Source organism: Ahaetulla prasina, chromosome 11, assembly GCF_028640845.1.
Source record: "Ahaetulla prasina isolate Xishuangbanna chromosome 11, ASM2864084v1, whole genome shotgun sequence".
NCBI classification, from domain to species: Eukaryota; Metazoa; Chordata; class Lepidosauria; order Squamata; family Colubridae; genus Ahaetulla; species Ahaetulla prasina.
Window position 1 is genome coordinate 16,136,513 of NC_080549.1, and position 13,814 is coordinate 16,150,326.

Here is a 13,814-nt window from a genome sequence, read left to right on the forward strand (position 1 = left end):
CTCAACAAGACGGGCCTCAGAACCCTCGCCTGGATCTACCCAATTTTGATCCAATCCGTCCCGAGCTGAGCGATTTTGTCGATAGATAACCGTTAAACTCCTCGGCACGCCCTTGTAGGGGTCCTCCCGCCTCCTGTTGAAGGAGGCGGGTCACCCAAACAGGGCGGCCGGGCGGTTATCTGCCGACGCAATGAGGGAGGAACGAGAACGTCAAGAACCCTCATTGCCACTAGGTAGGTCCTACTATAGGACCTAACTAGTGTCCGGTCAGCCTCAGAGCGGCTGGATCTCCAGGCACTCTCTAGGCGTATTCCTGCCACACCATGTACTATATAGCATAACTTCTGAATTTGGAATAGGTTACTTTTCTGCTTACCCAAAATCAAAGTTAGGCACTAATTGTCCATGAAATAGCCAATTCCCCTTTCGATAAATATTCATAACACCGTGGAATAATTCTTTAGGAATATTTCTGTGTGAAGTCTGCTCAGCTATAGCAGTAAGGTGATGAGAGTGGGGAGGAAACCCTCAGAACTTATTTTGGAACCTAAACACTACTAAAATTCTATGAAAAGAGATTTAGTCGAGAATCTATTTTGGTCCTGTGGCATGAAATCAGCTCACTCCCTTCTGGTTGGTCCCACCAGCGGTGAAGGCTGCAACCTTAAGATAAAGTTTTTTTTCCTCCCCCTGATTAAAATCTGATGACATCAGCCAACGAAAACAACTTTGCTGTCAGAGGGTAATGATTCTTTGCTCTTATGGGAGCATTAAGAACCAGTCAGAAATGCTGGGAGAGACCCAGCATGGATAAATGTTCATCAAGACTTGACTTTACAGAGTCTCCAGCCCAGCCCAGTCTAGCCCAGCCCACCAATGTAGGGCTGTGGCTCATAATTAAAACATCACTAGCTACAAATGAAAATGGCCATTGAGAAGATAAAGGTAAAGGTTCCCCTTGCACATACGTGCTAGTCGTTCCCGACTCTAGGGGATGGTGCTCATCTCCGTTTCAAAGCTGAAGAGCCAGCGCTATCCGAAGACGTCTCCATGGTCATGTGGCTGGCATGACTCAATGCCTGTTGTGATTCCAGCCCCCGAACCTGGCCCCATGCCCGAAAGTGACTCCGAGAGTGAGGGGGAAGGGCCGGTAAAGCTTACCTCGGGAGCACTGATTCCTTTGGCCTGGCTCCAGGAGCCAGAACCAGACCAGTCGGAGGACGTAATGAGGCCATCATCCCCTGATTCCTCCCTTCCTCAGGCTACGCCTTCAGACCCAGCTGATAATAATAATAATAAAGCTTGGATCAAACCGCGCTTCAGAAGATTAGAGAGGCGGCGTCATCAAAGGGAAGGGTGGGGCAGGATCCCCACTCCAGAGGATATATAAGGAGCTTTGGAACTGCTTTCATTCCACGGGAAGCAAAAATTAGCTGAACCGTTTCAAAGAGAGCTGAAAGTCTTACTCTGTGAGTCATTCGTTTGAACTTTGGCAGGCAGCTGCGATTTCTCTGCCAGGACTGATAAGGGCCATATATCCACTGGGTGAAGGCCAGCTCGTTGCTCCGAAGTGGGGAAGGAGACAGAACAATGCCAAAGACGCACGGAACGCTGTTCCCTTCCCACCAAAGGTGGTCCCTATTTTTTCTACTTGCATTTTTTATGTGCTTTTGAACTGCTAGGTTGGCAGAAGCTGGGACAAGTAATGAGAGCTCACCCCGTTACGCAGCACTAGGGATTCGAACCGCGTAACTGCCGACCTTTCGATAGACAAGATCAGCGTCTTACCCACTAAGCCACCACGTCCCTTTTATTGAGAAGATAGAGTGGCCATAAAAAAGCATGCCATCCTAGTTGAAGATCATGTCCCTCTAATAGTAGTAATCTTTGATGTTTCAAGTTTATCCATCCTTTTACCCATGTAAGTACCGATGCTCCCAATCTGGTAGTCCAAAGGCCCCACGGCTTTTAGATTCCTGTAATATTTTCAGTTTTATTCTTGCTTTTTTCCCCCTTGCCAAATATATTTCCAATTGTTTCTATTTAGTTCTTCAAAGTATTTTTTCCTCTATTTTTATCAGTATTGTTTGGAACAAAAAATAATGATTTCGGTAGTATATTCATTTTTATAGTGGCTATTCTCCAGGGATGAAATGCTCCTGATTCTGACCAGATCTCGTGATCCAGTAGCGATCGTGGCTGGTGGTTCGGCGATCCGGTAGTGATTGCTGAACCCCCGGCGACACCTGCCACCCAGGTGTCATTACTTCCTGGTTTTAACCAGGAAGTAATGTCTTTTTTACCTTCTGCGCATGCGCAGAAGGTTTTACGCATGCACAGAAGGTCTGCGCGCGCAGCGTGTAGACTTCCAAGTCGGTAAGGAAGGTAAGTAGATTTCACCCATGCTATTCTCCCTATCAAAGATAGTTGCACGTTCTTCCTTTTCTCCAGGTCTAACTTAATTTGTTAGTTTATTACTTTTATATAGTTATCATCTTTAATTGTTGCACATCTTGCTGTTAACTAAATGCCTAAATATATAACTTTCTTTACTATCTGCAGATCTATTTTCTCGGTCAATTCTTATTTTTTTGTTTATCTGTAAGATTTTTAACTATTACTTTGGTTTTTTCTTTGTTTATTTTCAGCCCTGCCACTTCTCCATATTCCTGAATTTTCTCTATCAATTTAGGACCAGTTTCTAGTGGTTCTTCTAATATAAAATCTAAATCATCTACGAATGCTTGTAATTTATATTTTTCTTTTTTGATTTTCATTCCTTTTATTTCTGGATCTTGTCTAATACTTTACAGAGATTTTACAGAGTCACCCCACTCATGTAGGGCTATGGCTCATAATTAAAACATCACTAGTTACAAATGAAAATGGCCATTGAGAAGATAGAGTGGAGATATTGAAAAGGTCAACGCTAGAAGCAAAGGATAGGAATGACAAGGGAAGAGATTTATTTAAAATAGACTCCAGAAGCGCTTAAATCTGTCAGAGATGCTGGAATGATGTCATAGCATCATAGATTTTGCAACGAGAGTCAAACTTTCTCAATCTTGGCAACTTTAAAAGCCTGTGGACTTCAAAACCCAGAATTCCACAGTAAGTCATGCTGGCTAGGGAATTCTGGGAGTTGAACTCCACAGGTCTTAAAGTTGCCAAGGATGAGAAACAACAAACTAAAGGGGTTTAACAGATTATCAGGGCTAGAAGGGACCTTGTAGGTCATCTAGTCCATTCCCCCCACCCAAGCAGGATACCCTACACCATTTTTGACAGATGGCAGTCCAGTCTCTTCTTGAAAGCCTCCAGTGATGAAGCTCCCACAACTTCCGAAGGCAACTTCTGTTCCATTGGTTGATGGCTCTCACTGTCAGAAAACGTCTCCTTATTTCCAGGTTGAATCTCTCCTTGATCAGTTTCCATCCACTATTCCTTGTCAGGCCTTAGAGAAGAGCTTGACCCCCTCCTCTCTATGGAAGCCCCTCAAATATTGGAAGACTTGCTATCATGTCTCCCCTGGTCCTTCATTAGAAATCACTAGTGTTGACTAGGGTCTCCAACATCCCTTTCGACTGAACAGCAAATTGGAATAAAACTGATTATAAACATACTTTTGGGATGTTTGTTCAATTTCATATTCATTATTAGGTATCTCTTTGCTTCACTGATTCTGTGGAGGTACTTTCATCTATATCTTGCAAAGGGAGAGGTCAACAGAATTCTTAGGTATCAGATTCTACTCTTGCCTTAGGCCTGAAAGCTGGCTGGGTGACTTTGGGCCAATCAGCAGGAGACAGAGAGTTCCAGTCCCACCTTAGACATGAAAGCTGATTGGATGACTTTGGGCCAGTCACTCTCTCAGGTACACCCACCTCACAGGGTTGTTGTGGAGAAAATAGGAGGAGGTAGAAGATTTATGTATGTTTGCTGCCTTGAGCAATTTCAACCAAACTTTGTACACAGATGACTTACTCTCTGGAAAAAATACTGTGGGGATAAGACACTCCTAACACCCCTTGATGTGTGTGTGTGTGTGTGTGTGTTGGTGTGTGTGTGTGTTGGTGTGTTCCAGCATAACTCTGGAACGCCTGGGCCACTGAAATGAAAAGGAATGAATTATATCTATAGTGTCAAATCACAGTACTTTTGAAAGTGATAGTGCACATTTTGGATTCAAGTCCTGTTAAGATACAGCCTGTTGTGCCTTAAAATGGTTTCTACTGTACAGCACAGTGGAGTTGTCATGGTAATGGCTTCACAGTACTCCACAAGGGGGCTCCCTCTGGTAAGGGGGATTGGTTGACTAATGCAAACTCCTGGGGAGAGGATTGTACAATGAAAGACAGAATATTTAAATATCCCCATGGTCATCTCATCGCTATGTAAGGACAAGGGTGTTCCCCAGTTTTTTTAAAAAAAATATGAAAGAATCTCTCCACTGTGAGAATTTTTCCAAAGTTATCTTTTCCTTGGAAAGAACATTCAAAGCAAATTTATCTTTCACAAAATGAAAGAACCCATAGATTTTCTCTGTCTGGTACTAACATGGATGATGGATGACTTTGAAGCCACCTCATGGGACAAGAGAAATGCATTTGGCTTTGTGAATCCTCCCAGGAAAGGAAGGAGCAAAGCTGACTCCAAGACACTTGCTTAGGTGATCTTATCTGATCACCACAAGGTCTTTGAGTAGATGTTCCCAGCTGTCCTTTAAAACGGGAAGGGGCTGAAGATCATTTCAGAAAGGCATTCATTTCCCAAAGCAGCAGTCAACAACTGCTGGTCCGTGGACCACTGGTGCTCCACGAGAAAATTTTGGTGGTCTGCAGAAAAATTATTTGCATTTTTTTTATATTGCACTAAATCAGGGGTCCTCAAACTACAGCCCCTGGGCTGGATACGTGCAATGAACACTTGTGTTACTGCAGAGAGTCTCCCCCTCTGGGGTCTTTTTATGTGGGTCAGAAGTGGGCAGAAATTCTGACTTGGGATTTACTTCAGCCTCCTAGTGCAGGGCTTTGGGCAAAGGCTGAAGGGAAGTGCTACTGGTGGCAAAGAGCTGGAGGGCCTTGTTCCAGTGGGACTGCATCATGGCTTGAAACTGGCTGACCATCTCAGCCCGCTGAACCTCCAGGCGCCAGTACCTGGCCTTGCACTCCCGCAGGTCTTCCCTCTACTTGGAAAGCCTATGCTCCTAGTCCTCAGTGTGGTGCTTCTGTTGAGCCTCCTTCTTGGTCAGATCCAATTTGAACTGAGCTATTTTGCCAACTCTTTCTCATAGTGGCTGTTTAGCTCCAACAACTGTTTCCTGTTGGCGCCCTAAGGAGCCCGGGCAGGCAAGCAAGGAGTGGCTGGGAGGGCAGGGGCTAGTAGAGGCCGGTGAGGCGCTCCTCGACATAAGTGACATCGAGTTGGCCATGCGCACCCAGTCACATGACCATCTAGCCACGCTCAACCAGCCGGTCATTAAGCAGGCCATATTAGTAGTCCACAGGATTTAAAATTATGACTTTAGTGGTCCCTGAGGTCCGAAAGGTTGGTGACCCCTGCTCCAAAGGATAGGAAAGTCCTTTTTCACCTAAAACTCTCCATAGGCTGTCTCCTCTTAGGTTGGTATCATGTGGGATACAAATGGGGAACAGCATCAAATCCTTCTTCCACAAACAGACACATATAAGGCAAAGAGTTTAACATCCTTCTATTTTATATGCAAGTATATCTAAAACAGTGTTTATTCACTGGCAACTGCTCAAGCCATCCTTAAACAAGTTCCACCACATGCCCAGTCAGGTGCATTTCTCGAAATGCAAGAACTGATGATGAGTGACAAGCCAGTTCATGCAAGGAGAAAATATTTCTCACTCTGAGAAATCTAAATATATTCTCCCCCACTCATCCAACGATCACTGTTCTGTTGTCATCGCAATCAGTCATTCAGCAGAGAAGAGCACTGTGTCGTAGACTCACTACAAAAATCACTTGCAGTGGATCGGTTGGCAATAGAAGGCTGGACAGTCTTCCCCGAATAGTTGATCACAGAACAGGAGGTCACTTCTCAGTTTTGTTTTAAGCAGAGTTGTACCTAAATGGCAACCTCAAACCCGCCCAAAACTGGCCCCATCATTTGATTATCTGGATTGTGTTGGGGGACTGCCAGCTAGGTTGGAAGGAGGAGTTAAGTGGGGGACCCAGTTTGGAATCGTTGCATAGCCACAAGGGGTATAAATGACCTCCCCAAGATAGAGAATAGTTTGGCTCCCTCCTCTAGAAAGAGTGCAGAAAAGAAGAGACTGGAGGCTAAAACATATGAAGAACGGTTGCAGGAACTCGGTATGTCTAGTTTAATGAAAAGAAGGACTAGGGGAGACATGATAGCAGTGTTCCAATATCTCAGGGGTTTTCACAAAGAAGAGGGAGTCAAACTATTCTCCAAAGCACCTGAGGGCAGGACAAGAAGCAAAGGGTGGAAACTAATCAAGGAGAGAAGCAACCTAGAACTGAAGAGAAATTTCCTGACAGTCAGAACAAATAATGAGTGGAACAACTTGCCTGCAGAAGTTGTAAATGCTCCAACATTGGAAATTTTTAAGAAGATGTTGGATAACCATTTGTCTGAAGTGGTGTAGGGTTTCCTGCCTGGGCAGGGGATTGGACTAGAAGATCTCCAAGGTCCCTTCCAACTCTGCTATTATTATTATTATGAAGATGCACAAAGCCTTATCTGGTCGTTCCGTGGAGATGTCAAGCAGTCTGGGGAGATTCTTGTAACTTAGGTAAAAGACAATATTGTTGCTTACTTTAGCTATTTAAAAGTGGCTACTTTGGCCTGATGGGCTGGCTATTTCATGGCTTTCCCAAATATTCCCAGGGCATTTCATGTATGAAATATGGTCAAGGTTGAGAATGGATAGAGAATGACATCTCCCACTTTCTTATTGACTCACTTTCTGACTCTTCTGCTTGAGCAGGGGGTTGGACTAGAAGACCTTCAAGGTCTCTTCCAGTGCTGTTATTTAGCAGTCAGAGCAGCTGCTTATGGCTTTTTACAATTTTTTCCCCAGGACTAGTCCCACCATTAGTCAGAAGGAAGCAGGGACCTGGGCAAAGTCCAACTGTACTCCTACTATTACTTATTATTTGGAGCAAGTTCATTAAATCTAAGACACCCAATTCTTTGGAAGTTTGCTAGAAGGATGTACATTATTTTCAGGGATGCTATTCAGCAGGTTCTGACAGGTTCTGGAGAACCTCTGGCTAGCGGAAATTTGGATAATTTGGAGAACCGACAAATACCACCTCTGGCTGGCCCCAGAGACGGTGGGAATGGAGTTTTTGCAATATCCTTCCCCCTGGTGTGGGGAGGGAATGGGGATTTTGCAATATCCTTCCCCCTGGAGTGGGGAAGGAATGGGGATTTTTCAGTATCCTTCCCCCTGGAGTGGAGAGGGAATGGGGATTTTCCAGTATCCTTTCCCCTGGAGTGGGGAGGGAATGGGGATTTTGCAGCATCCTTCCCCTGCCACGCCCACCAAGCCACGCCCACCAAGCCACATCCACAGAACCGGTAGTAAAAAAAAAAAATTGAATTCCACCACTGATTATTTTCAGGGTAAAAGGCCTCACCTGACTTCTGAACGGTGTACAAGAATTTGTGTTTTCTGAAAGGAGGGGAAGCCAGGACAAAGTAGGCTAGGCCACGACAAATTGGATTTGATTTAATTTAATATTTAAAAATTGACTAACATTTAATTGAATGAACAAAGTTTCTATGCTGGCTCCCACCATGGTGTTAAATGCAACGGAATAATGTTAATTATGACTTTCATCATTTAATTAATTGAAAACACAATCGCTTTTTGGTTGTTTGGAATCTAACCATTCTGTTCTTAGAGATGTCTAATTATAGAACCTTCTCCTTATACATAAAGAATGACTGTTAAGTGGCTAGTTTGAAGCCTATAAAGGCGATATCTAACAATTTTGAGGTGGGGGGGTTTGCTATAAACACAATAACAGCATTGGAAGGAACATTGGAGGTCTTCTTGTCCAATCTTCTGTTGAAGCAAGAGACCCCTACGTCATACATGGTTATCCATTATTATTATTATTATTATTATTATTATTATTATTATTATTATTATTATTATTATTATTATTATTATTATTATTATTATTATTATTATTATTATATAGGGGCCGGAATAGCTCAGGCTGTAAGGAGCCTGTTATTAGAACACACTAGCCTGCAATTACTGCAGGTTCAAGCCCGGCCCAAGGTTGACTCAGCCTTCCATCCTTTATAAGGTAGGTAAAATGAGGACCCAGATTGTTGGGGGGGCAATAAGTTGACTTTGTAAATATACAAATAGAATGAGACTATTGCCTTATACACTGTAAGCCGCCCTGAGTCTTCGGAGAAGGGCGGGATATAAATGTAAAAAAAACAAAAAAAAACCACAAAAAAATTATTATTATTATTATTATTATTATTATTATTATTATTATTATTATTATTATTTTATTTATTTGTCAACAAATAAGAAAACAAGTAACAAAGTAGACACAGACATGGCCACATGAAAAATTTTTGGCACAAAAAAAAAAGGATATAAATTGACAAAACACAGCCATAAACACATAGAATGAGTACATATAAATGGGAACAGTAGGACAGGGAAGGTAGGCACGCTGGTGCGCTTATGCACGCCCCCTTAGGGACCTCTTAAGAAACATGAAAGGTCCACGATAGACAGTTTAAGGTAAAAGGTATGGGGATTAGAGAGACTTACAACAGGATCAGGTAGAGCGTTCCAGACATTTACTACTCTATTGCAGAAGTCATGTTTCCTACAATTAAGATTAGAGGAAATTATATTGAGTTTAAATCTATTGATGGCCCTTGTATTATTATGGTTGAAATTAAAGAATTCATTTACATGTAGAACATTTTGGTAATTAATATTAAGTAAGTAATTAACTAAGCATAGGTCAAAACATAGATGACGTCAGTGGTGGGATTCAGCCAGTTCGCACCACTTCGGGAGAACCGGTTGTTAACTTTCTGAGCAGTTTGGCGAACTGGTTGTTGGAAGAAATCATTAGGGCAGAGAACCGGTTGTTAAATTATTTGAATCCCACCACTGGATGACGTAGTTCGAGGCTTTCTAGACCTAAGATTTCAAGCCTGGTGGGATAGGGAATTTTATTTTGAGCAGAAGATTTGAGACCCCTCCTAGTAAAATATCTTTGGACTCTCTCTAATATAATGATGTCTGAAATACAGAAATATTGAATACCGAAATATTGAAAAACTGAAATCTCTTCTTTAAAATCTCCAGTGATGGAGCATCCACAACTTAACAGAATAATAGAGTTGGAAGGGACCATGGAAATCTTCTAGTACAAACCCCTGGTCACACAGGAGACCTGATACCATTCCAGACAAGTGGTTGTCCAGTTTCTTCTTAAAAGCCTTCAGTGATGGAGCACCCACAACTTCTGAAGGCAAACCGTTCCACTGGTTAATTGTTCTCACCGTTAGAAATTTCTCCTTTGTTCTAGGATTCTTTTCTCCTTGATTAGTTACCATCCATTGTCCTGCCTTCTGGTGCTTTGGAGAATAGTTTGACTGCCTTTTCTTTGTGGCAACCTCTCAAATATTGGAAGACTGCTATCAGGTCATCACTTGTCCTTTTTTTCACTAGACTATAACTTCTAAATTCCCTGTCACCACACATAAAAAAGATGGTGAGACTCTAGAAAGAGTGCAGACAAGAGCAACCAAGATAATTAGGGGCATGGAGGCTAAAACATACGATGAACGGTTGCAGGAACTGGGCACGGCTAGTCTAGTGAAGAGGAAAACCAGGGGAGACATGATAGCAGTCTTCTAGTATTTGAGGGGCTGCCACAGAGAGGTGGGGGTCAAGCTATTTTCCAAAGCACCCGAAGGCCAGACAAGGAGTAATGGATGGAAACTGAACAAGGAGAGATTCAACTTGGAAATAAGGAGGAATTTTCTGACAGTGAGAGCAATCAACCGATGGAGCAGAAGTTGCCTTCAGAGGTTTTGGGAGCTTCATCACTGGAAGTTCTCAAGAAGAGATTGGACTGCCATCTGTCAGAAATGGTATAGGGCCGTGATGGCGAACCTATGGCATGCATGCCAGAGGTGGCACACAGAGCCCTCTCTGTGGGCACGTGCGCCATTGCCAGCTGGTCTTCACAGGTGCCAGAGCACTAGAAAGCAACCCCAAAAATGGCCTGAAAAAAACCCTGAAAACAGCCCCCCAAAACAGCCAAAAAACAGGTGTGGGTTTCCAGTGCTCCAGCACGCGCACATGCATGTGTTTGGCCATTCGGTGCTGAAAAAGTTCACCATCACTAGTATAGGGTCTCCTGCTTGGGTGGGGGGTTGGACTAGATGACCTACAAGGTCCCTTCCAACTCTGTTAATCTGTTCTGGAGGCAATGTTGAGTCTAGGAACCTTGTACTGTAGCATCATTTACAGCATTGTGCAAAGGGTGGCAAATATTAGGTGATCTTTCTCTAAAGTCATGGTTGAGTAACAAAAGACAGATAGCTGGGATCAGAGTGCTACATTTAGTGCTCTTAGTAAATTCCATGTGGGCCAAAGCTGGTCTCAATTTACCAAAAGTCCTGTCTTTATCAAATCACTGAGAGTTTTTTTTTTCAAATCCTTCTGAATGCCGTAGCAACCTAACAAGGACAACAGTCAGCCGCAATTCATGAGAGTTGCTTTGATTGTTTTTTTTTCCATACTGACAAATAAATAATATTCGTCTTTAAACTCCATAATCTTTTGGCCTCCAAACCTGAGAAATAAGCAGGCTGGGGAAATCCAAGAGGGATTTAAAATTTCTCCTGGAAAAGAATAGCTAGAAGGAAAGGAGGAGGGAGAAGGCCGCTGTGATATGATGGAAAAGAAGAATAATATGGTTTGATAGTATTGATTTTGCTCGAGACAGAGAGAGAGGCTTGAATGAGGTCTCTGTTGGTTAAGGGCAGCTGGTAGAAAATGCATGGCTTGTAATTGTATTCTTCCTCCATTTGGAATCCCAGTAATAAAAAAAGAAGAAAGATATGAAAAGGAAGTCATTAGATTTATGCCTTCTTCTCTCAGAGGGGCGATTAACAGAAAACCTATTGCGCTCAATTTCTAGGTCATTGACGGAGCTGATGGAGGCAGCTGTTAAGTGTGGGAGGAAGGCTCTTCCACTTTCAAATCTCATTGCAGCCATTTGGGGCTCAAGACCTTTGCCCATCTGCACCCAAGGGTACTTAACTTTTGAGTAAAATGTAGGAGTGAAAATCGGGGGGGGGGGCTGCTGGGGGTTCGCAGGGGCTTGGGAGAACCTCTAGCTAAGATTCTGTGCAGTTCGAAGAACCTCCAAATCCCATTCCTGGCTGGCCCCGCCCACCCTGCCATTCCCAGGAATCCCCACGCAGCCCGTTTTGGATGCAAGTAAGTGCAGGGCACATGTGGAGGCTTGGGGAGGGCAAAAAACAGGCCTACCGGAAATTCGGGAAGGTCGGAAATGGGCCCATTTCCAGCCTCCAGAGGGCCTCTGGAACCTGTGAAGGCTGTTTTTGCCCTCCCGGAGGCTCAAGGAAAGCCTTCAGGCAAAAACGCTCCCCCTCAGGTCATGGTGCAGGAGGCTGACTAGGCCACGCCCACCATGGCCGCGCCCACCCAGCAACTGAACAGAGAATTCCTTGCTAACATTTTTGAAGCCCACCCCTGAGTGTATTACTCATCCCTTCCAAGGTGTCTCGCAACACAGGAGTTCATAAAGGGGAAGACATTGGGCTGAGATCTGCAAGTTGTGGAAATGTGGAAGATACCTTATGATGCACCCAAAACTTTAAAGAAAAAAAAAATCTGCCAAGCATATTTACTGGGTATCTGTGGATATCTGGGAAACTCTCTGGCTGTTAGCACAGTGAGGTAGCCTAGGCATGAAGCACAAATTGGAGGACTAGTTCTACCTTTGTCTGTGGAGATTCTCAGTCACCCAAAATCATGGTTGTCCCAAAGCTGCTTGTTCAAAAGGCAGCTGGCCTTTCTTTGTTTTTCCCTGAAGACGTTTTGCTTTCTCATCCAAGAAGTTTCTTCAGTTCTATGGACCTCTTACTGACCCCCAGAAATTGAAGAAGCTTCTTGGATGAGAAGCGATACATCTTCAGGGGGAAAAAAAGGGGAAAGTCCAGTTGCCTTTTGAAAAAGCACCTTTAGGGCAACTAAATGTGTTGTGTTGTGTTGTGTTGCATTGTATTCTATTGTATTACATTGCATTGCATTGCATTGTATTGTATTGTATTGTGTTGTGTTGTGTTGTGTTGTGTTGCATTGCATTTATCGTATCGTACTCTGCTCTGCTCTATTGTAGCTGAATAAATTTTTTGGATGAGAAGCAAAACAAAGTCCAGCTGCATTTTGAAAAAAGCACTTTTGTGTTGTGTTGCATTGCATTGTATTGCATTGCATTTATTGTATTGTATTCTGCTCTACTCTTTACTTTCTCAAAGAAAAATAAAGTCCAGTTGCCTTTTAAAAAAGCACCTTTGGGAACAACCATGACCTCGACGACTGAAAATATCAAAAATATAAAACGAATACAAATCGCAAAGAGATTCAAAGGAAACAATAGAGCAACTTCGCGGAAAATCCTGCCTCCTTACCGTTAACCCCAGTCTGATCGAAATCTTCCTAATTCTCCCTTCGTTGCTTCTCTATACTCCATTATTAATGAGGATTGCTGGAGGCGACTCCCAAGACACGGAAAGCAAGAGTCGGCGATGCATTTTTCAGAGTTCACTAAACAGAGACACCATCCAGGGTCATCTCTTACCTGAAGAGCAAGGGGTTTCCACCTGACGTTCTTGAGAAGTGCTGGAGCAGAAACAAGCGTATTCTGAGGCCGCTTCTTCAACGTTAAGATCACGCCGTTTGGGTCTTCACGCAACGCGTTGACCAGATTCTTTAACTGCCAGCCAACCTGGAAGAGAAAACGGCGTCATGGAGTTTTGAAAGGCCATTTATTAGCCTTCTGTCATCGAAGCTTGCTTTCATGTGAATGTTACAAAGCAGGGATTCATTAGAATTGACGTTACGTTACAACAGGGCTCTCAATCTCGATTTCATTGAGGGCCGCATCAGAGTTGTGTTTGACCTCAGGGGGACTGGGTGGGCATGGCCAGCTTGACGTCACTCGTGTCAGGGGTGCCTGTGGTGGCTGAGCGCCCTGCCACAAAAAATGGAGCTCGGGAGGGCTGCGCGCGGCCTTCCTTGAGCTCCATTTTCGCTAGCAGAGGGCTGCAGGAGGCTGTCCCTGCACGGCCCTACTGAACTCCATTTTCACTGGCAGAGGCACTGTGGCCCGATCCTTCGCTGTTTCCAGGGTGGCCCCGTGGACCAGATTTAAGCACCCGGCGCACTGGATCCGCCCCACGGGCCTTGAGTTTGACACCCCTGCATTACAAAGTGATTGTGCAGAATTGACAGATTGGCTTGCAAAAATCCCGATGACCACCAGGTGGGAGTACAGGATTAGAGTTCTGTCTGTCTTTGCTGCCACTTGCTGGTCGTTTGTATGAGTGCAGATGTGTGTTATGTCTATGTTATGCAGATAAGACAGGATGGGAATCCCCTTATTAAAGCAGTCCTCCTCTTAAGCCAGAAAACAGCCTCCTGGCTGTTTTAACACTTGCATTAATGTTGACCAAGAAAATCCTTAAAGCAGCCACAGCTTTATTTTAGATTTGAAATAAGAATCCTGGA

At 43.8% G+C, this 13,814-nt stretch overlaps 1 protein-coding gene across 1 annotated transcript in view; it reads right to left on the bottom strand.

Moving 5' to 3' along the window:
- LOC131183866 (connector enhancer of kinase suppressor of ras 2-like) overlaps positions 1-13,814 on the bottom strand; it is a 436,268-nt gene that overhangs the window by 145,546 nt on the left and 276,908 nt on the right. Inside the window, exon 9 of the mRNA XM_058154608.1 lies at positions 12,886-13,032. Within this exon, the coding sequence (XP_058010591.1) occupies positions 12,886-13,032 (147 nt within the window). The remainder of the gene's footprint in view (positions 1-12,885; positions 13,033-13,814) is intronic.